Source organism: Schistocerca piceifrons, chromosome 4 (genome assembly GCF_021461385.2).
Source record: "Schistocerca piceifrons isolate TAMUIC-IGC-003096 chromosome 4, iqSchPice1.1, whole genome shotgun sequence".
Taxonomy (NCBI): Eukaryota; Metazoa; Arthropoda; class Insecta; order Orthoptera; family Acrididae; genus Schistocerca; species Schistocerca piceifrons.
This window is the reverse complement of record NC_060141.1, coordinates 420,804,716-420,832,664: the sequence shown is the minus strand read 5'-3', so window position 1 is coordinate 420,832,664 and position 27,949 is coordinate 420,804,716. Positions and strand designations below refer to the sequence as shown.

General features: G+C 39.4%; 1 protein-coding gene across 1 annotated transcript in view; it reads right to left on the bottom strand.

Annotated features, from left to right (window-relative positions):
* LOC124794895 (leucine-rich repeat-containing protein 59) overlaps positions 1-27,949 on the bottom strand; it is an 87,975-nt gene that overhangs the window by 4,690 nt on the left and 55,336 nt on the right. Inside the window, exons 4-6 of the mRNA XM_047258594.1 lie at positions 23,062-23,184; positions 21,342-21,564; positions 11,461-11,697 (exon numbers count right to left, since the gene is read on the bottom strand). Coding sequence (XP_047114550.1) covers positions 11,461-11,697; positions 21,342-21,564; positions 23,062-23,184 — 583 coding nt within the window. The remainder of the gene's footprint in view (positions 1-11,460; positions 11,698-21,341; positions 21,565-23,061; positions 23,185-27,949) is intronic.

Genomic DNA, 27,949 nt, shown 5'->3' with positions numbered 1-27,949 from the left:
TCAGTCCCCCAGAACTTAGAACTACTTAAACCTAACAAACCTAAGGACATCACACACATCCATGCCTGAGGCAGGACTCGAACTTGCGACCGTAGCAATCGCACGGTTCCAGACTGAAGCACCTAGAAGCGCTCGGCCACACCTTAGGCTGGCTATCAATCACGTTTACAATGTCAATGCACGTATAGATTACACCAATATCAGATGTCACACTGGTGATGAGGTCTTGAGTTTAGTGCATGTGTTAGCACAGCAGAGGATGTTTCATTTGATAAGGATCCGAAATTCATAAAAATGTCACTCCAACAGCTGCATCTTCAAACACAACAACAGGCACAACAAGCACATTAGCTGTGACAGTAAGCACAAAAGGAAGCAAAAGAAGTGCAACAGCAGGCTGAGCAGTACACTTCACAATAAGCTCAAGAGGCCATCCTTGGACAACAAGGCAACCAAGCTGCACAACAGCAGCTAATGTTGCAGTTACTGAAAATGCCAGTACAGTACATGCCACCACAGTTAACATCACTTTATCCAGAACATGAAGACTGCAACTATGACTACAAATGTCCAAGATTCACTTCCAGTCTAGTAGTGACACACATGTTTCTGTGTCATAAATTTTTGTTATCTAATAACCCACTGTTAATGTGACTTCCAACGGGATTGTGCTCTTTCAGTAGCTGTGAGTATATAGAATTATCGGAAATCCGTAAAATGCTCTCTTAGCATTATAAGTTGTAAACTTATGTTTTAGCATCCAGATTCACATTCCTTCATTGTTGTAAGAAATTAAATCATAGGCAGCTGAGCTCAAGGTTTCATTCACACATATCAATTCACATGTAAAAATGGAACTTGTACACAATCATATGGTAAACTGTTAGTATGAAACATGATAATTAGAAATGCACACAAAAAAGTTTGTGCAGAGAATCTAGCAAATCCTACTATTGAGGAAGAGTTACAAATTGCAAAAACTTTCAAAATGTCAGCTGCACTACAGAAATATTTTGACGAACCTGACTATAAAACAGCCTTCCCATTCAAGCAACACTAAGCATGATTGGAACATGTCAAGTACATCATCAGCACTGGATTTGAGGTTCAAACTCTGCTGTCAAAATAATTTTAAAAATCCGCAGCACCCGTACATTGTGCCAAGCATCGAAGCCTTCATGAAACCCTCTCCTGGTCATCCTCACTATAACAGAAAGGATCAGTATCTTGGTTGTCCAGACTACTTTTAAAAGGACCCTCATGCTGAGTATCCATCTTAGGAAACACTCTGTCCATGGTGTTATATACTGGGACATCTAGCAGTAGTCTCCTGCAGCTGCACTGAGTCAGCCCTGCAAGCTAAGTCATGACAACACCAAAGCAGCATGAATGCACTTCAAAGACAGCTGAATCCTTTAATGGTATGACCGCAACAGCTTTATCTTCCATTAATTTTCTTGTTAATACCGAAGCACCAACCTCTACTACAAATGAGGTGACCTATGACCAGATTGGTTCACAGCAGTTTCAACTCGCACATGAAAGATTAAAATTCTGTAGCAAACACCTCCATCTCATTGTGCAGTAAGTGTAACAGCATCGTACAAAAAAGGCAGACATTCACTTACATTTTTTGCTGTATCCTTACGAAATGCACAAAACATTTCTGGGGTGGACATTTCCACAGGTTTTGGATTTAAAATAAAAGACTTCTAACTGCCTTTCTCTGGGATTACTGTGTGCCAACAATTGTGTAGCTCATATTTGATTAAGATCTTCAGCTACACCTTCTTACTTCTGAGCCTGACTCATCCTAACTGCAATTAGAGAGGATGTCAACAGTGTGTTAAACTGCTTAGTGAAAAAAGATACCTTGTGGTAATTTCAAAGCAATCATAAATGTACAATTGGAAATTGATGTCTGTTCATCAATGGTCACAAGAAATAACATAAAAACTATCTGGTGGCCAAGACGGACATAGTCAGAACATATCTGCACTTCTCACTAGATGAACAGCCATGTCAATTCATGGCAATTAACTTGAGAATGTCTATGCCTTACCCTACTTCTTATGGGTTCGGACTCAATATTTCTCTTTCACGAAACAGTGTGCTTCAACAATGTCAATTTCTTGCAAAATTGCTTGGAAGATTTTCCACTCACAACAGACAAAATTGTGTCTGCTACGAATGAGGATCCACCCCATGCCAATTAACCAGCCATTTCCTGCGCAGATGGTCATAACACTTCAGAGAAGTATCTATGGAGGGGCCACACTAACATATTGTTTCTGTTGAGGGGCAGCAACCTTTTCAATAGCTACATTGCCGACTGTTTCATGGGGGTTAGAGAACTGAGGTGGCAAGAAGAACTGGATTTCTGACCAAGTGTGTAGAGACCCATGTAGATTCCATGCCCGCGATCCAGGTGCGCATTTCTATGGCGTGCCACAGAAGTTGGAAAACACTCTAGCATTGGCAGAAGCCACCACACTTGGATGTGCACACAGCCTCTTTGCAGTGCACTCCACTCACTGGCCGATGGCTTACAGAGTTGGTCCTGGCCAGCCTCGCTCTCACTCACATGTTGATATTCAGATCTGTTTACTGGACTAGTAGTGCAGGCACTCCATGACAAGTGTCTTCTGTCTTCTTGTACAAGCATTCTAGATGTAATAAAGCATTGTGTCTGTTTTTATTTGTGTGTTCTTGTGATCAGAATACATTGGCAACAAGTAGGGTAAGCTTTTCATGTGTTTTGTTGTGCAGCTGCTTTTTGCACTTTGTTGTGACATGGAGTATCTGTTTCAAATGTTGGCGCAACAACAGACAGAACTTCTTATGGTCATGCAACAGGCTGTGTCAATATTGCTCTCTCAAAAATTTGTCTCTGGCAAAGATTCCTCCTCCATTCCCACCGTTCGATGAGACGGCAGAAGATTGGAAAACATAAGAACACCACCGACGGCAACATTTCCACGCATTCCATGTTACGGATGCAGAAGTATGTTGTGCACCGTTTTTGTTGTGGATTTCTCCCACCTTGTTATCAGGCATTGCAACAGTTGACGGTGTTGCAGGAACCCTCCTCACTGTCATCTGACAATTTATGCTTGTTGTTGTCTTCCTATTATCACTGCCACATGCACATCATGGCCGCTTGGTTGAATTCTACTAATGTAACAAGCAGCCCCATCAGTCTTATCGTGCGTGGACTGCAACCCTCCACAGCCTTAGTTGCAAGCACCATTTTGTCACTGCCAGGTCAAAAGAATTGTATGTGGACATCATGGTTCGCGACGTTATAATCCGCTCTGCCCCGGATAAGGAAGTCCGGCAATGGGCCCTGCAATTATAACACCCTCCCTCACAGGTGTTTTGTCCATTGACCTGTTGTATGAGGTGTCTCATGCTGCTGGCCAGCAACTGGAAGCGTGGTGTAATGTCGCAGCATTGTCCAGCTGCTTCCACTGCATGTGAGTAGGATGAAATCGCGGCGGTTTAAACCGGTTGATGTGGCTGCTTCCGCACAGAACTTAAAGAGCATACCAGCTGCCGCTCCCTGTTGCCATCAAGTGCAGCTTGCTACTCCCAACTAGACAGATCAGTGTGTCCCCAGCGTTCGCTATCTGTTGTTGTAAGTGTTGAGGGGGGAAAAAAGAAAAGCACATTGAGGTAGTCTGTCACTTAACAGCCCAGAATGCAACATCAGAGAACATGGATACGGATGTCCAGGAAGTGTCATCATCAGAACTGGTTGCCAACCAGGATTCCAACATATTATTTTTTTTAATCAAGGTTTTGGTTCTCTTGGAACAGCTGCACCTGCAGGTGGGCACTGGTGTGGCAGTTTCCTGGCTTCATCCCCAAACATATTCAGAGCTCAGCTCTCCAGAACTTTCAACGGTAAACAGACACATATGGTGATATGGTAAACAGTAAATCCCCTTGTTTGGCCAATTCAAATCTGATGTTACCTATAGATCAGTGATTCAGCCTATGATCTTTATCATTGTCCACAACGTTGGTTCAGGAGCCCTTTGGGTTTGATGCCTTCTGCCAAGGTTCCCTATCAATCATTGGAACCTCTGTACTCAGAATTTTACGATATATTTGCAGAGGGCCTAAGGTGTGCCAGAGACTTCCAAGCTCACATAAACTTGAAGCAGTTGGCTCTACCCAGATTTTTCCGTGCTAGGCAGATTCCAACACCCCTAGGATTCAAGGAGGAACTGGACCAGCTTGCACCTCTCGGGGTTATGGTTCCCATTTCCTCCAATGAATGGGTCACACCCTTTGTCACTGTGAAGAAACCCTATGGTAAATTGTAATTTTGCAGCAGTTTTAAGTCCATGGCTAACAAATATGCAAGGTGCCACCTCCAGACCAGCTGTTCACGTGCTTAGAAGGGGGCTAATTTTTCTCCAAATTTTATCTTTCCAAAGCATATCACTAGTTACCCTAGTGTGAGGAGTCCAAGCATATCATGATTCTTAATTCACCTTTCGGCCTGTATCAATGCTGATGTTGATGTTTGGGTTGGCAAGTGCCCCCACAAATTTTTCAGTGCTATCTGGAACAGGTCATGTCCACTATTTCACTCTGTTTCAACAACCTGGATGACGTCATTACTGGATGTGCTACGAGCAACCACCTGCACAATCTCTGGGGCCTTTTTGAAAAGCTCTGGGCTGTGGGTCTGTGTCACAATCTACAGAAGTACAAATTTTCCCAACTATCTCTTGAGTATCTGGGCCACACTATATTGTTTCAGGGCATCCAACACCTGGCAAGTCTTGTCAGGGCCATTACAGATCTGCCCGCATCTCTCATCATTGCAAGAACTGCAGGCTTTACTGGGTAAAATTTCCTATTACCACTGGTTCATCCCCAGGGGGTCCAACATTGTACACCCTCTCTGCCTCCTCCTTCACAAGGGTGCTTCCTGTATCTGGTCTCCAGCGTGTGAAAAGGCATTAACCTTGCTGAATGACCAACTCAGGTCAACACAGTGACTGACTACTTTTGATTCCAATGAACCACTGGTTTTGGCTATTGCCACCTTGCAGTACAGTGTGGGGGCAGTCCTCGCCCTTTGGAATGCAGACGACTGAGCAGCCACTGACATTTGCATCCAAAACTCTCACTCCAGCACAGGTCGACAACACTCAGGTCGAGGAGGCAGCTTTGGCCACTGTGTATGCAGTCACCAAATTTCATGTTTTCTTGCATGGCAGCAAATTCCAACCCATTATGGATCACAGGCCAATAGTTTTGTTACTCAGTTTGTCCGCCCAGGTCCCAGATAAGATGGCCAACCGATTGCAGTACTAAGCCTAGTTCCTTTTCAAATACCACTATGACAGCTATTTTCCTCAAGTTTGATAGAGAGGAGTTTGTGTGTTTTCATTTGGATATCATATCCCACCAAGTGGCAGACAGGTTTCCCGATCAGTAGTACCTGGGTCACCAAGGCTACAGCGTCTGACCCTGTCCTCAAGCAAGTCACCTGCCTCATCCAGCGTTGTCTAGTCCTCTGGCCCACACTTCCGATCTGCTTTGTCACTACTTTGTCTGGTACCATCATCTCTCAGTCTTAGATGGGGTCATCCTCCTCTCCATGGACAATGCAGCTCCCAGGGTGGTTGTTCCTGGGAGTTTGCTGTTACATGAGAGTTACTGGGGTGTTTCCTGGCTGTTTCTTGGCTTGTTGACGTGTGTACTGGCCCAGCATTGATTGGGAGCTGCAGCATTTAGCTGCTGCATGTCCCAAATGTGCTTGTCAACATGCTGCTCCCAACACTTCATTCTCCCCATAGCCTCCAGCAACCCAGCTTTGGGGACGCATCCAAGCGGAATCTGCAGGTCCATTTCTGATTGTGTTTCGGCTGATTGTCATTGACACACTATTGCCTTTTCCATATATGTTTTGTTGCTCTTTGGCCACTACCAAAGTCATTATGCAGGCTCACTCGAATTTTTTTATGTGGAAAGTCTCCAAGTTACTCTCGTGTTTGACAATGGACCTCAGTTCCCCTCAGGCATTTCATGATTTCTGTAAGTGGTCAGGCATTCGCCATGTTTGCTCCTCTTCCTTTCACTCCCAATGTGATGTGGAGGCCAACTGCATGATTTGCACCCTTAATATAACCAGATGAAAAAATATCTTCAGGACTTTCCCACCAAGGAGATGTTACAGGTTTTTCTGACAGACTACTGAATGACTCATACTGGTTCCTGTAGCCCTGTCAAGATTCTCCATGAGTGCCAGCTGTGGACGCTGCTCCACCTACTCCCACCTGCTGTCGTGTTCCGCTGTACTGTTTCCCACCAGGGATGGCAGTTTGGACAAGTGGTTTTGGTCAGTGCCCCCACCAGAGCAGCCACCATGTCTACACCCTCTGGACTGGAGACCAGTATGTCTGGCACAATCAAAATCAGCTCCAAGTCCAGGTGAGCACCCACTTCCCCATCCCAGCCACACCACCGTCTTTGCTGGTGCCCCCATCACTAGATGCCACCTATCCGCTGGTGTTCCAGCCTCCTCTTCTGCTTGCGTCAGTGCCTCCGTCTGATAAGTTTGAAACTACACAGCCTCTGGCAGCAGCTCTGGTGAACCTCCAGCCAGTGGACATGCACCTAGCCAATTCGATGACTCCTGCACAGCCTCTGTCTGCAGCAGAGTTGCCTCCACTTTCAACTGTCACTGGTCATTGCCAAGGCTCCCTGCTTGCATTGCCCATTGCCCATCTAATCAGCTCTTGCTCCACCAATGGGGCTTTGGGGTGCTTCACATGCCAGCCACTAATGCCCTATTCCCGTGCCCGAGGATTCAGCAACACTCGGCCCCCAAGGGGGGAAGGTGTGGAGTGACCTGCATAGCCACAATCCAGGCACACAGTTGTACAGTGTGCCACAGAAGCCAGAAGACGCTAACATCAGCAGAGACCACCACACTTGGATGCACATGCAGCCTCTCCACAGTGCACTCTCCTGGCCAGCCAAAAGATTATAGAGAGGCGCCCAGGCAGCCTCATTCTCAATCATATGTTGACATTCGACCTACGTTTATGGGACTGGAAGGGCAGCCATTTCATGGCAAGTGTCTTCTTGTATAAGCATTTTAGTCATAATAAAGTGTTGTGTCTTATTATCTGTGTGTTCTTGTAGTCAGACAAAATGGGTACAGGATTATGAGCACAAATTCAAACAGAAGTAACACAGGATTAGGTCTAACAACAAATTGGAAAACAGGAATGAGAATAAGCTATTATGAACATCATAACCATCAATTATCATAACCAAGAAAGATACAAAGCCAACGCCAACCATAATAGTAAAAGTACACGTATTGTGTCTCCTAAGAGTGGTCAGGCACATTTTCTCTGGAGTTTCAGAAGAAATTTGCAATTTTGGCTTTTCAGTGTGTACAGGGTGCCACATGAAAGACATACCAATCTTAAAAATAGACATCAATTATCATGTGAAATCCCACTTACAAAGTTTCAAGAACCAGTATTAAGTGATGAATCTAGAAATATTCTTCAGCCTCCCATGCCACTCCTGTACAGTCCGTGACAAGATTATACACTAATTACAGCACGCACAGAGGCATTTAACAAGTCCTTCTTCCCATGCTCCATAAACAACTGGAATCGGAAGAAAGCCTAACATACGGTACTACGGCTAAGCATCGTGTGCTATGCATTTCCCAGTGGTCTGCATTTGTGCATGTGGACGTCAAAGGCATATAAGTAACTTTGACTGATTAAATTTTGAAGGAAGTACAGGACCGAGCAGATAAAAACACAATGTCTAGTAGAAATCCTTGGTAACACCATAAAAATTGAATTTAATCACAAAAAAAAGAAAATATAAAAATTGAGGAAACTAAGCAGGAAAATGGGAGTACAAATATCCAAAAAATGCAAGTGACAGAAAGTGCAATGCAGGACAGGCTAAAGGAGAAATGCAGAGTTGTTGAAGCATGTAAAAGTATGGGAAAGGCAGGTATCATGTACACATGAATTAAATAAATCTTAGGAGAAAAGAGAAGCAGGTGTATGTACACAAGAGCTCAGAAAGCAAGCAAGTGCTTTGCACAGAATGAAAGGTGGAATAAATACACTATCGGATCAAATGTATGTGGACAATTTTATGTAATGCTGAACTGACCACTAGATGTTAGAAAAAATGACATTCCACTAGCAGAGAAGGTGATTGACTTATTGTTAAGATGATATTTTTTTATTTTTGACTCGGTCACTTTTCTTTTTCTTTTTTTGATGCAATCATAACTGGTTTCAGCCTTCAAAAGCCATCTTCAGATGCTATGGGCGACATCTGATGAACAAGTGTTCACGCACTGTCGACGTACAAACATTTATTCATCAAATGCCACACATAGCATCTGAAGATGGCTTTTGAAGGCCAAAAGCAGTTATGATTGTATAAAAAAAAGTGAACAAATAAAAAATAACACCTTACCACTATATGTTACAAGAGTCAGATCTGCCATTATAATATGAAGTGGGAAGTACTGTGCTGTCTGCACAGAAGCAGCAACAGCAGAATGCATCAGTCAGGAGAGCTCAGTGACTTTGAATGTGGACTAGTCACTGGATATTACCTGAATAACAAATCCATCAAGGCCATCAACCATTCTAAAGGTACCCAAGTCTCAACCGTTGGTGACAGGATTGTGAAGTAGAAATACGAAGGAACAACCACAACTAAACCGAGATCAGGCAGACATTGTGTATTGAAGGACAGGGAAAGTCAAGCATTGTGGTGTGAGGGAGGGGGTGAGGGGATGGGGTGGGGGAAAGAATTACATGAAATCGCAGAATAAGAAATCAGTCACGACTCCCAAACCGCTACCTGCAGTCTAGATAGCACAACAACGGAGTTGTTTGCTCTTTAGAAAGAATGTGCTACTATTCCTGCACAGACATTCAGAAACATCACTCAAAGTGTCCCCAGCCGAGTTCAAGCTGTCATAAAGGCGAAGTGCAGATACATCCCATATTAACGTCCCCTAACAGCTGTCAGGATATTTTTGATCAGATAGTGTATAAAGAAGGGCTATAAAAAGGAAGTAAACTTTCAGACAATATTATGGAAAGAGAACAGGAAGCAGATGAATACAAGATGGGATGATGATGATGATTGATTGTGGGGCACTCAACTGTGTGGTTATCAGTGCCCATACAAATTCCCAAATTTTCTCATCCCAATCTCGCCACATTCATGAATGATGATGAAATGATGAGGACAACACAAATACCCAGTCATCTCAAGGCAGGTGAAAATCCCTGACCCCACCAGGAATCGACCTGGGACCCCGTGCTTGGGAAGGGAGAACGTGACCGCGAGACCACGAGCTGCAGACACAAGATGGGAGTCATGACATTGCATGGAGAATTAGAGTAGTGGAAGAAAAACAGTGGCAAAACTCAGAGGCAAAACTGTTTCATCAGATATGCAAGACGTTTGAAAGAAGTGAAATACCCTCCGACTTCAAGGAATCTGTAATAATTCCAGTTCCAAAGAAGCCATGAGCTGACATGTGAATATTAGCAGAACATAAATTTAATGAGTCAACAGTGACACAAATTATTTACAGAATAATGTAAGAACTGGTAGAAGCTGATCTTGCAGAAGATAAACCTTTGTGTACAGCATTTGTAGATTTAGAGAAAGCTTTGGGCAATGTTGTCTGAATTACACTCTTTGAAAGGATGATGGTAGGAGGGAAAAATACAGTATCAATGTTATCCACAAATTGTACAGAGAGCAGCCTGCAGCCAAAAATTAAAGGAGATGAAAAGAATGCAGGAATTGAGAACGGGCACAGAGAGAACTGTAGCCCATTCCCAATGGGCAATCTGTACAATCTGCAAGCAGTAAAGGGAATTTAACAGAAATCTGGAAATGTAATTAAAGTTAAGGTTGAAAAAATTAAAACTCTGGGATTGCTTGTTATGTTTTAATTCTGTCGGAGACAGCACAGGACTTATGTCAGCTGAACAGAACAGATAAGTGTCAAAAAATGAGATGAGTAGATTAACATCAACAAAAGCAAAACAAAGATAATGTAGTGTAATCAAATTAAGTTAGGCGATGTGGAACACATCTCATTTTTTACAAAGAGAAATGAGACACTAAAGATAGTAGATGAGTTCTGCTGTTTGGGCAACAAAACAACTTACGATGGGTAAAATACAGACAACATTACACACGGACAGTAACAAGAAAAGCAACTGTGAAAATGAGAAATTTGTTGACATTGAATATAAATTTAGTGTTAGGTGGTCTTTTCTGAAAATATTTTTCTAGATCAGGCTGTTCCATCTTGTGTACTAGCCAGCAGCAGCTGGGTGGCTGGAGGCAAATGTGGCCAAGGATGACCGAACAGCCGATGTGTGGGTAATCAGGCAGCCAGTTTGTAGTCTATGTGACCTTACTGCATGGGCCAGGCACACATGGAAAGGGGTGGCCAAGTGCTTCTCGGATGTGCAGAATGCGTGCAATTGAGTTGCCTGATGGTTAGCCTATTCTGGCTGCATCTCTCTGAGGGTACACAGAGAAGCACCCAAGAATGTCGTCTCCCATGCAGCAGTGCTGGAACAGCCTCATCTCGAGTGTAGTACTGTACGGATGTGAAATGTGGACAGTAAACAGTTCAGAAGATTTTGAAATATAATGCTACAGAAGAATGCTGAAGATTAGATGGCTAGACTGAATAGCTAATGAAAAGGTACTGAATCGAATTGAGAAAAAAAAAAAAAAAAAAAAATTGTGGCACAATTTGACTAATAGAAAAGGTTGGCTGATATAAAACATCTAAAAATAGTCAATGTGGTAATGGAGGAAAGTGTGTGGGGTAAACATTGCAGAGTGAAACCAAGGCTTGTCAACAGTAAACAGGTTTAAATGGATCTAGCTGCAGTAGCTGTGCAGAAATAAAGATGCTTGCAGATGACAGACTAGTATGAAGAACAGCATCAAATCTTCAGATTGAAAAGGGCAACTACAAAAAGAAGTAACTGCTAACAATGCGATATAACTTCCAGTGCAGTAATCTTAGTAAGAGCATGTTTTAGCGATTACATTAAGACAAGCAAACAAAGATCGGAACTTTGTAACTTGAGAAAATGTCCACTACATTACAAAGACTTAATAACTAGAGATGTTGTGTATAACACAATGTTATGCACAACTTATTAATGTAAATTTCACAAATGATTAGGTAACTTTATAAATGCACAATTATTAGACTTCAGCTAGAGAGTTAACAATGCTACTTTAATGCAGCTGTAACAGTTACATGCATTAATTGATTCAGCACACACACACACACACACACACACACACACACACACACACACACACACACACGAGAGAGAGAGAGAGAGAGAGAGAGAGAGAGAGAGAGAGAGAGAGAGAGAGAGAGCTTACCAGTTTTTTTTGTGTTGGAATGTTTGCTTTGTATTTTACCCCTTGGCACAGTGGAGGGATCCTGTGATATTTCTTCGTCTATAATGGATTGGCTAGGACGTGAGTTATGTTTTACTCCATTTTCTGTTTTTGCCTGTATTTTTTCAGCTGATTTAGAAGATTTCTTTTTCTTCTTCTGTTGTTGCTGCTGCTGTTGAAGCTCTTTCTTTTTCTCCTGCGCAGCTAGTTCATCTAATTCTGCAAATTAGACAATTGTTATATGCACAGGATATGGACGTGCAAAATCATATAATGTTAAAAATATTTGTTGTATATAACTGATATTCACTTACAGGGTACGGCTGTAATTTCAGCCCTGCTTTAAATTTTCTCATTTTGAATAAAAAATGTTTTGAAACTACTTTTTGAATTGCACTTTTGTCAGTACAACAGAAATTCATGTTAAATGCATATGAACTAGAAACATTGTCATTTGCGATTTTTTTAATAAAAGAAAAAAAAAATCTGTATCTAGTAACATCACTAGTCTGCAATTTATAATGTATTTTCCAATCCTTAGTTCCATCATTTAATTCAGCTTGCGATTAAAAAAAAAAACCATTGGATATATTTGTGTTACAAACTTTCTAATACATTTTTCTGTTATTTGTAAATACGTCCTTTGACTTTTTACTGTTTATTAAATTCAAGACAGTTAATAAAACTTATTCTGATATCATATTTTCCAATCTGGTTTTGCATGTGAGACGCTGAATTAAATAACAGAAAGAAGTGAACTGTTACTGGGAATTCATTACTTGAGCAACAGGAAGTTCCTTGTGCAATAGTAAGTCCCTTCCTTTGTTTAGGTTGCATCTGATATTAAATTACATTCGGATTTTTTAACAGTGTTGTTACTTTTACTTTTTGCAAGAGGAATCAATAACAAGTACCAATGTTTAGAATATTAGCTTTAAAAGATATTTTAGTAACAAGAGAGGCCACTATGGTTAGATTTGCAGTTGCAAATTGTCCACATAATTTGCAAGTAACCCCCCCCCACACACACACACACAATTGTGAAAGGTAAGTCACAGTGAAATAGATATATTGATAACTGCTGTAAGTGTAAGAAATCAAATGGGCCCACTGAGCAGGAGAAGCACCACTGGACATTTTAATCTCCGCAGTCTATATACTTTCACAAAATAAATTTGTAAAACTTTATCAGCATGACCAGGAAGGATTCAGGATTCACACTCATAGCAGTGGAAGTTCAAAAACATAACAAAATAATTTTTTTTACATGTGAAATGGCATCATTTATTCACTTACTATTGGCTGCATTTGTCGCTATAGGTACACTTTTCTTCATTGTTGTTGTGGTCTTCAGTCCTGAGACTGGTTTGATGCAGCTCTCCATGCTACCCTATCCTCTGCAAGCTTCTTCATCTCCCAGTACTTACTGCAACCCACCTCCTTCTGAATCTGCTTAGTGTAATCATCTCTTGGTCTCCCTCTATGATTTTTACCCTCCACGCTGCCATCCAATGCTAAATTTGTGATACCTTGATGCCTCAGAACATGTTCTACTAGCCGGTCCCTTCTTTTTGTCAAGTTGTGCCACATACTCCTCTTCTCCCCAATTCTATTCAATACTTCATCATTAGTTGTGTGATCTACCCATCTAATCTTCAGCATTCTTCTGTAGCACCACATTTCGAAAGCTTCTATTCTCTTCTTGTCCAAACTATTTATCGTCCATGTTTCACATCCATACATGGCTACACTCCATACAAATACTTTCAGAAACGACTTCCTGACACTTAAATCTATACTCGATGTTAACAAATTTCTCTTCTTCAGAAACGCTTTCCTTGCCATTGCCAGTCTACATTTTATATCTTCTCTACTTCGACCATCATCAGTTATTTTGCTCACCAAATAGCAAAACTCCTTTACTACTATAAGTGTATCATTTCCTAATCTAATTCCCTCAGCATCACCCGACTTAATTCGACCACATTCCATTATCCTCGTTTTTCTTTGTTGATGTTCATCTTATATCCTCCTTTCAAGACACTGTCCATTCCGTTCAACTGCTCTTCCAAGTCCTTTGCTGTCTCTGACAGAATTACAATGTCTTCGGCGAACCTCAAAGTTTTTATTTCTTCTCCATGGATTTTAATACCTACTCCGAATTTTTCTTTTATTTCCTTTACTGCTTGCTCAATATACAGATTGAATAACATTGGGGAGAGGCTACAACCCTGTCTCACTCCCTTCCCAACCACTGCTTCCCTTTCATGTCCCTCGACTCTTATAACTGCCATCTGGTTCCTGTACAAATTGTAAAGAGCCTTTCGCTACCTGTATTTTACCCCTGTCACCTTCAGAATTTGAAAGAGAGTATTCCAGTCAACATTGTCAAAAGCTTTCTCTAAGTCTACAAATGCTAGAAACGTAGGTTTGTCTTTCCTTAATCTAGCTTCTAAGATAAGTTGTAGGGTCAGTATTGCCTCACGTGTTCCAACATTTCTATGGAATCCAAACTGATCTTCCACGAGGTCAGCTTCTACCAGTTTTTCCATTCATCTGTAAAGAATTCGCGTTAGTATTTTGCAGCTGTGACTTATTAAACTGATAGTTCGGTAATTTTCACATCTGTCAACACCTGCTTTCTTTGGGATTGGAATTATTACATTCTTCTTGAAGTCTGAGGGTATTTTGCCTGTCTCATACATCTTGCTCACCAGATGGTAGAGTTTTGTCAGGACTGGCTCTCCCAAGGCCGTCAGTAGTTCTAATGGAATGTTATCTGCTCCCGGGGCCTTGTTTCGACTCAGGTCTTTCAGTGCTCTGTCAAACTTTTCACGCAGTATCGTATCTCCCATTTCATCTTCATCTACATCCTCTTCCATTTCCATAATATTGTCCTCAAGTACATCGCCCTCGTATAGACCCTCTATATACTCCTTCCACCTTTCTGCTTTCCCTTCTTTGCTTAGAACTGGGTTTCCATCTGAGCTCTTGATATTCATACAAGTGGTTCTCTTTTCTCCAAAGGTCTCTTTAATTTTCCTTTAGGCAGTATCTCTCTTACCCCTAGTGAGATAAGCCTCTACATCCTTACATTTGTCCTCTAGCCATCCCTGCTTAGCCATTTTGCACTTCCTGTCGATCTCATTTTTGAGACGTCTGTATTCCTTTTTGCCTGCTTCATGTACTGCATTTTTATATTTTCTCCTTTCATCAAGTAACTTCAATATTTCTTCTGTTACCCAAGGAGTTCTACTAGTGCTCGTCTTTATACCTACTTGATACTCTGCTGCCTTCACTACTTCATCCCTCAGAGCTACCCACTCTTCTTCTACTGTACTACTTTCCCCCATTCCTGTCAATTGATCCCTTATGCTCTCTTCATAAGTAAGAGAAATTCTTCAATGAATTTTGCAAGTATACAAACCATACTTACAGGTGTATGACACACTACAATTTATTTAATTTATGAAAAAATGAATCACCTGTCACATCTTAAACTTCATGTTTAGAAAAAACTAAAATTTTATAGTTATTTATCTCAGGTTTTATCAGAGTTTTTGAAAGATTTGGAAAATTCTAGAGTTGCATACACCTGTAAGTATGGTTTGTATGCTGTGCAAAATTCATCAAAGAATCTCTCTTGCGTATGAAGAAAAGTATACCTATAGCAACAAATGCAGCCAACAGTAAGTGAAAAATGATGAAATTTCACATGTAAAAAAAATTATTTTGTTATGTTTTTGAACTTTCACTGCTATTAGTGTGAATCCTGAAACCTTCCTGGTCATGCTGACGAAGTTTTATGAATTTATTTGTGAAAGTATAGACAGTGGAAATTAAAATGTCCTGTAGTGCCTCTCCTGTCCGAATCGGCCCGTTTGACGTCCTACCCCTCTTAAGGTCTCATACCTCAACAAAACCAAAACAACTTGTTGGTTTTATCACTTCAGTCTCAGAATATTGATAAGAAAAATTCCTGTTGTATTCAAACAATAAACTCTTCAATTCTATTTGGAATTTTCGGTGGAAACAGAGAAAAGAAAAGAAAAACAAAATATAGTAAGTACAGTACCATCCGCAGTTAATTTTTTTTCCTTTAATATCCAGTTCTGAAAAAGCAATGGTATTGCACCGAACAACTTGTGTTTTGTCATACTTGGTCTGTAATCTCAACAAGACTGGGAGAGGAAAGCTGGTGGAGTTAATTAGTGAGAGTATATCAGGTGGGTGTGGGACCACAGATGGTCAAATACCTGCTACCATGAGTAGGAGGACAATCCATTTTTTCACCTCTGTTGTATCTACCAGTTTAGAGGTTTCTTCATCATGTACCTAGAAGATAGAGCATTCCACATTGGAGTGCACAAACACAAAAGAAATTTTCTTGGAATGATCTAGTTTTCATCAAAATGTACAGTCCATTAAAAATAACAAACACCAAATTGAAATTGAATTACAGTCATTGAACAGTGTGGTAGTATGCGTTACAGACCACTGATGCAGAGATAATGAATTGCAACATACAGTGTTATCATCACATGAATGTGCTACTTGCTACTGTAGCACTACATTAACAGGAGGCGGATCACTTATTGAATCACAGGTGGCATATATTTTAAATTTAGATAGGATCTGATTGCAATTAGAGCAGATTTCCACTTTGAATCACAGCTGTTAAACTAATGATGCTAGACACCTATAAGAAGTTAATTATTATTTGTGTTTTCTGCTCATCTTGTGGTTATGTGGCCATTTTCTTTAACAAATTAAACGAAGTCCTGGGAAGAGTCTCAGATCCCAAAACTATCATAATAATATTTAGAGATGCGAATATTCACAAAGATGTCAAGGAAGCACTTTTGGCGTGGCACAAATGATAAAATTGCTACTAGGGTATCAACAAGTTCAGCATCAGTCTTAGAACATGTACTTAAAGATTCTGAGGGGGAACATTTTAAATTTTTTTATAGGAGACATTGGCCTTTCTGATCAATACTGTTAGATAATAATGCTTAACATGGGCTTGGTAAAGCTTACATAACTGCAGACCTACAAAAGGATTTTCTCAGAACATACACAGAATACATACTTTTTCTAGGACATTGGAATGACGTGTATATGGAAAACAATGTAGAAGCTAAATTCTCTAGAGTCTCCACATTGCTTAAACTAATTTTTGAGGAGACATTTTCTAAAGTAGCCACTTATACAGTAGCAGCTAAAGAAAATAAATGGATAATTGCAGGTATCAGAAAGTCTGAGACTTAGCAAGCTGGGCATCTGTACTCATCTACTATGTTTTCTTCCTCCCAAAAATAACAATTTTTTTCCAAATTTCTTATATATCCGATAAGTATGGGCATAATACATGGTAAGGACATGAAAACTGCATATCTGTAACTAAGCCCAATTCAACTCATATCAATTATTCAGTGCATTCTTCTGGTTATTCTTAATCCACTGGTATAATAAATTTGGCTGAAGACCATGTTAATTGCCAAATACCAGTAATTTTAAGTTTTTTTATCATTGTTCATGCACAAACATATACACAATTATAGACTTCCTAATAAAGCAAAAGAAAAATCTGCAGAAATAAAGTATTCAAGCAAACAATGACAAAAATATGTTAGCAACATCTACACTCATTTAATTTTGAAGTAATTAACATCTTTGGGCAAAACATTGTTACTGAAATAGAATCACAAGTTTACACAAGATAACCATGTAATTCTATAGAGATTATTACTGTATTTGGAAGTTCATCTTAAAATTCTGCAACCAATATCACCAACTGTGACAACAGAGTGAGGTCATGAAAAGTACTGTTTTCGAAACTGATATTTACTGTGCATATTTTATTCATTCTGATATGATTATCTGCTCGGAAGGATAGTGTAATGAGGGATTAATACAGTGACTGTATTAATGATTTACTTGACACACATCAACAGTTGTCATTTATTACATTAGGGATAAATTACTTAGTGCATTACAACAATACTGTAGGACATCAACCAAGTGTATATGTGGTTACTCATTTATCTGTGCATAACTGGGGTGGATGGAACCTGAATTGGCCATAAACAGCAGTTTATGCACCACCTAACTGCAACAAATGTTTGTGAACTGCAGTTTTGGTGTAGACTGCATTATTGGCAGTAGATTATTCCCACAACAAACTTTTCAGACATTTTTTAAAAAAGGCTAACTGAGCAGAAGAAACAGTTAAGCTACATGTCCTTCATGCACTTAAATTCCTCAGTTCTTTGAAAAAGCACTGCACCACTCCACAGCTCCCAGATTATCACCACAGCAACGGTACCAATACCAGGGGCAACAGGGGACTGGCCACCCGCTAGCTCTCAGGGATAGGTAAAAATATAGTGTAGACAAATGTTTTTTATTTCCAGAAAATGACTGAAACATTAGTATTATGCAAGTTTTTAACAGGGTTGGAACTGAAACTTTTTTATGGCTTCTTACAAATTGCTATTCGTATTCCAAAATATTAAAAATACTCCATACCCCAGGGTCTTTGTCCTCTCCTCCTGCAAACTATTGTATGAGCACCCTTGTATCACAAATATAAAAAATATACCGCATAAAGGCCTTTCAATGACAAAACAATATTTACAAGGGAAAATAAATACAAAGTAGCGTGGGATGTTGTAGACAAGAAAATAGAAAAGGCAAGCATAAGTTGTTAACATACACATCAAATATGGAGGTAGAATAACAGAACATCCTCAAGAACAGGCAAATTTTGCAGATTATGTATTGCAGAGGAGTTGCAGTTATGTCTTACTGAAGCACTTGTAGCACCCACAACATCCTACACAGCAAGCTCAGTTATTATGTTTTCCATAACAGAGCTTTAAGTCAGGAAAACCCTATCAGTACAGAGACAGCATTGATGCCCAATTAACAAATGATAAATGAGTCCTTCAGTTCAGATATTTTTCCAGAGTTCGTAAAGCATCCACGAGTTGTTCCCTTACTAATGAATGGTAATGCAGAAAGTATTGAAAACTACTAGCCAGTTTCATTACTGCCATATTTCTCAAATGCATTATGAGCGATAAACTAATGAGTTACATGAATAAATATAACCTCTTTAAGAGGGGAAGCACAGTTTTGCTTCAAAATAGCAAAACGTTTAATATTGGCCATTACCGAGTTCACAAAAGTGTACTTCAAGCTCTCAACAGGGATGAGTGTATTTCAGGCACATTCTTAGACTTGTCCAAGGCTTTTGACACTGTTGACCATAAAATACTGCCAAACAAGCTACAAGCATGAGGTGCAAGAGGAACAGCGAACAAGTGGTTCCAGTCTTCTCTGGGAAACAGGGTACAAAATCTGCCGATAAGTTTTTAAGTGAAACAACTGTCAGACAAGAAATACATAAACATGTGTGTTCTTCAGTGTAGTGTATTGGGTCCAGTTATGTTCTTTATATCATTTGCAGATAGTATAAGACATGGAGAAAAAGTTCTCTACGCTGATGATAGCAACAACATAGTCACTGATAAAACACCAGAGCTCCTATTAGAGAAAGCAAATGAAACCCTCAGGAATGTTTTCAGTTGGGCAGTAGATAATAAATTTACACTGAAGTAAAAAAAATGAACAGTATGCACTTTGGCACAAAGAGACAAAACAACTTTTCACACTAGGTGTAGATGATAAATCTATAGATTGTGTAACAAGCACAAAGCTTTTATGGCTTAATACTGATTATCAGTTAATGTGGAATGAGCACACAAAGATACCTGTAAGAAGAACACCATCAGTATGTTATGCTCTTAGGGTTCTTTGTTGCAATTTGTAACAGCAAATGTCTTTGTGGTGACATACTATTCCTACGTACATCCCGTTCTTAAGATACATGATTCTTTTTTGTCAACTGAAGGCACGAAACATGGACACAGTTTTTCAACTGTAGAAAAGGCCATAAGAATAATAACTATAAGTCATAGTTGGGCTCACTGTAAAGGGCTACTCAGAAAATGGGGTATCCTTACTGCAGCAAGTGAGTACGTCTACCAATCTGTAGTGCATATCAGGGATAACATTGTTAATTATTCCACAAATAGCGTGAAGGTCAAGCTATATCAGCTGTTAGTTCATGTGGAGTCAGCAGGTTGGAATAAGAAATTGTAAGGACAGCTGAGTAGCGGAAATAACTGTCTGAAACAAGGGGGTGTTCTTGCATTAATAGGAACTGTAAACTGTTACAGAAAGATTAGTACAAGTTAAGAGGTGACACTGCAGCTAAATGATCAGAGAACTGAGTAGTTGGTCAGTAGCAGTGGACAGCCGATGGTCAGGCGGGAGTGTGTAGCCACAAAGAACCCAGGTGCAGATGAAACTACTGTCCTGTAATAACATATATGTGCATTGCTATAGATGTATTCCAGGCTGAATAATCTAGATCAGTTTTTGTGAGTGCACTGAATCACTATAACGGCTCATCGGTGACATGAAATGGCACTTGTCACTATATGTTGTAGCAAAATACAGATATGTGCATTTTAAATGCTGTTGCAAGTGATTTAGCATTTTGCGTTTTACTGGTTTATACTAAGGAATGATAGTGAGGACCTATCACTGAATTTTAATATCTTATTGATTAGAGTTATTTCTGGCTGGAGAACAAGTGTTGTACTTTCATAAATAACATTTTGTTTATCAGAGTCACAGGAAACAGTTATTTTACACCAAATTTGGAACATTCAAGTTCGCCCTCAGCATCTCTGTGTAATCACATATAGTAAAGTAGGGATGGAATACTATCACGAGATAGTGGATAATTATGGGGGTAGTTACACAAGCTGCGGATTCATGTGGAGTATCCCTAGGTCGATGACATAACCTAGGTGCGCACAGGTTCCTTACGCACCGATTGGTTGGTAAAACAACATATCTCGAGTAAAGTTAACGCATTGAGGAGAAGGGACAGCATCACAATATTTCTATACATATTCATGGATCAAGTGCCAGTAAGGTCCTACACTTACCAAGGAAAAAAAAAGCAAAGATCTCTAAACAGTATTTTCTATCAGAATAAAATTTTATAATAAACTGACCAATGAAATGAAAGACATCTGTTCAGAAAGGCAGCTAAAACATTCATCATAACTAATGCATACCACACAATTGAGATTACTTGAAGGATTCAGAGTAGCAGGTAATAATAATAGGTTAACTATGACACCCTGTTGCATTTCAATTCATGATCACAGTTTACTGCTTTTGCAAAAAAAGTAATGCACCAGGATCTAAAGTGCAAGACAGTAATGTCTTGCTGACACAGTCTTTTTCAGGTGGACAGAGAGAAGGACAGGAAGGAAATATGGAGCATACCTGAACACTGGTGGTCAAAGAATTGGTTGTCCGAACAAGCTGTAGTTACTGCAAGGGGCATAGCACCATCGTCATGGTCCAGGAGTCATCAGCAGGTGTTCCTAGTGTGTGCAGTGATGAACAGCACAACTGTGTGTTTATATTATTAGTTATCAGAAGATATTGCCGAGTAAATCAAACAATGTTGTGTAATAGGGAACAACTGAATGAGGCGGTGCAGCTGTTAAGGTGCTGACCTCATGTTTTGGAGGGTGGGGTTCACTCTGCCCAGCCATCCTGATTTGGGTTTTCTGTGGTTTTCCTCGGTAACTTCAGGCAAATACTGGGACAATTCCTTCATCAAGGCCATCCTACTCTTACAGAGCATACTTCAGTATTCTGTGTATATACTTTGAGCAATTGATTTTTATTGTATTACCATGACAACTTCTATATCACTGTGAGATGATCCTTTGATTAAATAAATAGATTTATAAATAAATAATACTTACCACGCTGTCTCCTTCTCTGCTGTTGCCTACGCTCACGTTCTTCAGCAATCTGCACCTGCATATTCTGTAAAAAGGGCACCACTGTGCGAGCAGCTTTCTGGCACTGAGCTGCATCCAAGCATGGACCAACCACTTCAGCAAGAGCTGGCACAAGTGGGTTGTTTTTCAGATCAAGCCAACGCAGGTTCCTCAACTGTCCAATGCTTAATGGGAGGTGTTGCAGCTATGTTGAAAGAAAGAACTTTTATAACCAAACAATACCTGAAAGAGTGCTATGTTCTTTACAGAGCTTAGATATATTTACTTTTATAATTACCATAGAGTAAAATTTTTAACATTATTATAGCCAACATCAGAACTTTCATTTTGCACATATCAAATATAGGTACACTAACAGGTAACATGGAACAGTAATGTGTGTCACATTATAAACCACCATCATAACAAATATGCACATGGCCATTCATGTAGTGGAATAAAAACACTTTTCCAGGCATAAAAATAATAGCATACCAAATATATTTCACTGATTCAATTTCACTGATGAACCCCAGACAGGCCCATATGATGAAGTGGACATAAGCAGTTAAAAACCATACATCCAAATATGAGTTTCATGGCAATCAGAGATATAATGTCAGATTGTTCACTGATTTACGAGGCAGCCAACTGCTCTTGTGTTTATTGCAACACAATAACCAAATCTAGCTCTCACTCTGAATAGAAACCCTGTAAAGTAGTAGTATAGGGGTAATGAATGATTCTTCCTCTCCTGAGGCAACCTCCTCATCTCAGAGTAGCACATGCAACCTACATTCTCAATTATTTGGTGGATGTATTCCAATCTTTTATTATCTATAGTTTTTACTCTCTACAGCTCTCTCTAGTAACAAGGAAGTTATTTTGTGATGTCTTAACAGATACCCTTCCATCCTGTTCATTCTTCCTGTCAGAATTTTCCATATATGCTTTTCCATGCCAATTCTGCAGAGAACCACCTCATTTTTTACCTTACCAGTCCATCTAATTTTCAACATTCTTCAGTAGCACCACATCTCAAGTGATTCAAGTCTCTTCTCCAGTTTTCCCACAATCCGTGTTTCACTGCCATACAATGCTGTGCTCCAAATGTACATTCTCAGAAATTTCTTCCTCAAATTAAAATCTATGTTTGACAGCAGTAGACTTCTTGTGGTCAGGAATGCCCTTTTTGCCAGTGCTAGTCTGATTTTTATGTCCTCCTTGTTCTGTCCGTCACAATTTATTTTTATACCTATGTAGCAGAATTCCTTAACTTCATCTACTTCATTATCACAAATCCACGTTTCTCGTTATTCTCATTTCTACTATGTCTCATTACTTCCATCTTTCTTTGGTTTACTCTCAATCCATATTCTGTACTCATTAGACTGACCATTCCATTCAACAGATCCTGTTATTCTTCTTCACTTTCGCCGCAGACAGCAATATCATCAAAAATCTCTCTTGGTTATCAAACCTAAATAAAGGTTTTTTTTAAGAGTACTTTTGTAGCATATTAGTCATACTGCACATCACAGTCAACATCTAACATACACATCATAAATGAAAATGCTCAGAACTATGACCTCAATATCAATTATTATGTCAACACTTGTAATAGAAGTAAAAATCAAAATGTTTATCCATCCGCAAAGTACTTTATACGCCAAATATTTTTTAGGAAAAATCATATACTTACTTTATTATTATAAAGATCCAGATGCTTTAATTGTACCAATTCACCAAAGTTTTCAGGTAGCTCTGTCAGAAAGTTGTTGCTCAAATCAATTTTAACAAGATGAACCAATGAAGCAAAATTCTTCTGCAAATAAAAATATTTTCTATTAACAACTATTACAATACAATTAGGAAGCAAACAATGAAATGAAAAGTCACTCAAGAACAGGGCAAGATAAACCACTGATAAACAAAGGGACGGGCTTACAGAGAGAAATCAGTTATTAATCAAGCTAACAATTACCACAAGAAGCACCATAGGGACACACATTTAAGAGTACTTTTTACAGGAAATTAACTAAAACATCAAAGAATGCCCTGAAATATCAAAAGAAAATGAAAAATTGCAGAATTATGAGAGAGAAATTATTGCACAACAGTACGCTCTGAAGTCTCCTTTAGTTACAGTTTTTCTATGGGATAACAGCAGTGAACTTCTTTTAACTTGGTTCTTGTTTTTGAATCTTCCTTGATATTTTTTCAGCTCAGGTTAATCAGCTTCAGAGCTTTTCAAATTTATTTTGATAGGGAGTAATTGGCCACTCTCTGAACACAGTGGGAAGATACAATGACTACTGTCAACAATTTCCCTGAGTCTCTGCACCAGGAAACATCTGGAATGAGCACTCTAATACTAAGTAACCCTGATGTCCCTGGGATTTTTGATGCTACTACACCATTAATGTAGCTCACAAAACCAGCTCATCACCTCCTGAGGGTGATTTGACAACTGTTCCCAGATCAAGTTATTCTAGGGAAAAGCTCTTGTGTGATAGAGGGACAGCAGTCATTTCATGATATAACTACAGAAGAGATGCTGTCTCTTGTGGGGCATATGTTTCAGCCAACATAAGGCATCTCATTTCTTGAGGCTAAGTTCAATGTTCTTGGAATGCCTAAATTGGTACAGGAATCAAGGATTTACACTATTGGGAGCTCTGGCATAAAGAAGATAATAAGAGCTCCCTGGGGAAATAGTAGTTTGATTGGAAGAAAAAACTGGCATCCACTGGGTCTACACTGGATAGGTTACAGCCATTAGTAACCAGCAAGTAAGTTGTACTTGTCAGGTAACTGGTTTTTCAGAGTGAAGCTTTTGCACCATTTCATGGAGTGCCTCAACTTCATCTGGTTGGGTTTGTTTCTGTCAGAAGATTTTGATACACTACAATATAAAAATCTTCAGGAATTATTGTGTTTATGTTTGCACTTCACAGGTATTATAAATGCAGAAATTAGAAGAAAACTGTCTGAAATCTACTACCTCTTGAATGCATGTGAATGTTCAAACTCAAAATAGTAAATTGGGTGTAAAATTGGCATAGTGTTTAGTAGCATAAAAACAGATTTTATTTTCTATGAGTTTGAAACAGTTGAAGGAGTGGAAAACTTTGACTATAACAATTAAATTTTACAGTATAGAGATATATATTAGAAGAAAATATTTTACAGAGATGAAATTTTCAGTGACTCATGAAGAATCAATACTTTTTGATTCTTCTTTTTAAAACAACTGCGAAATAAATGACCTTTCTTTTGACATTTAAAAATGTAGTTGTCCCTCTCCTGAAAGTCTGGACACCACAATTCTTTACTACTAGGTATGGTCCTCTAAAACGGACTCACTCAGCCACTTATAGGAGGATCTACAGTTTAACATAATTTCCATATTGCAGTTTAACCCTTCCAGATCCAAATTTTTTCTGGAAAAAGGAAAATTTTTCTTTACGTGGTAATGCGCTTATGTGATTTTTTAATGATTTTAGATGCAAGATTTATACAAAAATATGTATCTGTTTTTAAAATTACTTTGTACACGTGGCTTCATTTGATTGACTAAAATAACTTATTACAAAATATTCACTATTGTAATAAATATATTGAATTATACAGTGGAATACCGCAAACCAACCACACCTGTGTATACTGGTGGTCACAAGCTTCTGTGAATTGCTATATTGACTTGCTGATATTTTCATAGTGATACCAAACGTTCAGAGGTACTTCCACATGATGAAAATGTTGAATATTCACAAATGTGTACCTCAGGTCTCCATCGGGAAAAATACTTCTGTTGCAGCTAAGACAAAGTAAATTTAATGTACACAACATTAGCCACAGGAAATGAAAGGGTTAACTTGGCAGTTTGTTCACTGAAAAGTATTTACCGTTAACTAAAGGAGTGAAAAGTGACATCTCGTATCTTTACATTTGTAGTCTCTCACTTTTCTAGCCTCATGGTCTCAACCATCTCTACCGAGATCAAATCTGAATGTGACTGTGAAGCTATCTGAACGTGTGTAACAGGTCTACGTGAAATCAAGCTAATCATTGGCCACCTGATTCCACAGTGACTGTTTTAGAATCATTCAAAGAAAGTCCACGCTCAGTCGCACAGAAATAGCTAGATCGTGCAATATTAGCTGGAGACTGGGATTAGTGACTACAATGTCATTAAAGTGACTTCGGCTACTGAAGTTAATAAATTAATCAAGGAGGCTAAGAGTATTTCTGCTCGAAAGAGCAGATAAGCAGTTGTTTGGGTCCCACTTACACAATGAATGAACATAATTTAGTTCTGGTATGATGGACATAAAGGAATTATGAGTGAAGTTTAAACAGCCTGTAAATCGCGTTCTAGAGTAATCACGTATGTGCCGAGTAAGTGGATTCAGGACAAAAAAGACCCTTCGTGGTTTAGTAACAAAATTCAGAAAATGCTGAGGAAGCAAACACTGTTGCACTCTCGGAATGTGCAAATGATGACAGGCAAAAGTTGTTAGAGATCTGTGCATCTTTAAACAGAGTGATGCACAAAGCATACAGCAACTACCACCATCATACCTTAACAAAAAAACCTTGCTGAGATCCTGAGGAAATTCTGATCTTACATAAAATCACTAAGTGGGTCATAGGCTTCTATCCAGTCGCTCACTGACCAGTCTTGTGTGACAACAGACGACAGAAAAATGAAAGTTGAAGTTACAAATTTCAGTTTTAAGAAATCATTCACTTAGGAGGATTGCACAAACATCGAGGGGCGTTTGAAAAGACTGTGCAAAGTCCGAGAGATGGCACCACTGGTGCATATCGAGGTCATGTTTAGTTAGTAGCATCTTCGGAATGAACGCATACCAAATTTCAGCCATATTGGTCTACTTCTTTGTGTTTGGCATTCGTGTGAATCAAGGAAGTCTAGTGATTGTCAAAAAATGGACAAAAAAGAATTTCGTGTGGTGATTAAACATTACTTTGTGAAAGGCAAAACGCCTCAGGAGACTAAAGAGAAGCTTGATAAACATTACAGTGACTCTGCTCCTTCGATTAGAACAGTTTATTAGTGGTTTCAAAATTTTTGGAGTGGCCATATGGGCACTAGTGATGCCGAACGTTCTGGACGCCCTGTGAAGGTCACGACTCCAGAAATCATTGATAAAATCCATGATATGGTGATGGATGACAGAAGAGTTAAGGTGCGTGAGATTGCTAATGCTTTGGACATGAGAAAGCTATCCGCAAGATGGGTTCTGTGTTTGCTCACGCTTGTTCAAAAATGGAATCGTGTGAAGTGTTGCAAGGATGGTTTGCAGCTCTTCAGGAAGAATCCGCGGGACTTAAAGTGTCATTTCCTTACTGTGGATGAAACATGGATACATAACTATACTCCAGAGACCAAACAACAATCTCAACAATGGGTTACCGAGGCAGAATCTGCACCAAAAAAGGCGAAGACCATTCCTTCGGCTGTTAAGGTTATGGCGACTGTCTTTTGGGATTCATGAGGGATAATCCTCATCGACTATCTGGAAAAGGGTAAAACTATTACAGGTGCATATTATTCATCGTTATTGGACCATTTGAAAATCGAGCTGCAAGAAAAATGCCGGCAATTGGACCGCAAAAAAGTCCTTTTCCATTACGAAAATGCACCAGCACACACCTCAGCAGATGTGGTCGCAAAATAATTGGAAATAGGATTCCAACTCGTTCCACATCCCCCCTATTCTCCAGACTTGGCTCCCTCGGACTACTATTTGTTCCCCAATTTGAAGAAATGGTTGGCGGGACAAAGATTTTATTCAAACGAGAAGGTGATTGCAGCAACTAATAGCTATTTTGCAGAAATGGACAATTCGTATTATTTGGAAGGGATCAACAAATCAGAACAGCATTGGACGAAGTATATAAGTCTAAAAGGAGACTATGTCGAAAAATAAAAATCGTTTACCCCAAACACATAAGTTGTTTTTATTTTTGCACGGACTTTTCACACGGCCCTTGTACTGTTGTTTGGACAATTACACAGACTCCTGTATGAAGGGCACAGTAATAAGCTTGGCATACAGAAACAAATAAAAGAGCTGAAAGCAAATAAGTCACCAGGTCCTGATGGAATCCCAATTCGGTTTTACAAACAGTGCTCTATGACATCAGTCCCTTACTTAGCTTGCACGTATCATGAATCTCTCACTCAGCACAAATTCACAAGTGACTGGGAAAAAGGCAGGTGACTCCTGTATATAGGAAGGCTAAGAGAACAGACCCACAAAATTACAGACCAATATCCTTAATGTCAGTTTGCTGCAGAATTCTTGAGCATATTCTCAATTCGAATTAAACAAATTTCTTTGGACAGAAGAGCTTCTTTCCACAAATTAGCCCAGATTTAGAAAGCATCATTCTTACGAAACTCAGCTTGCTCTTTTCTTACATGACATCCAGTGAACCATGGATGAAGGACAACAAGAAAACTCCATATTTCTAGATTTCCAAAAAGCATCTGACACAGTTCCCCACTGCAGACTGTTGACGAAAGTATGAGCATGCAGAGTAGGTTCCCAGATATGTGA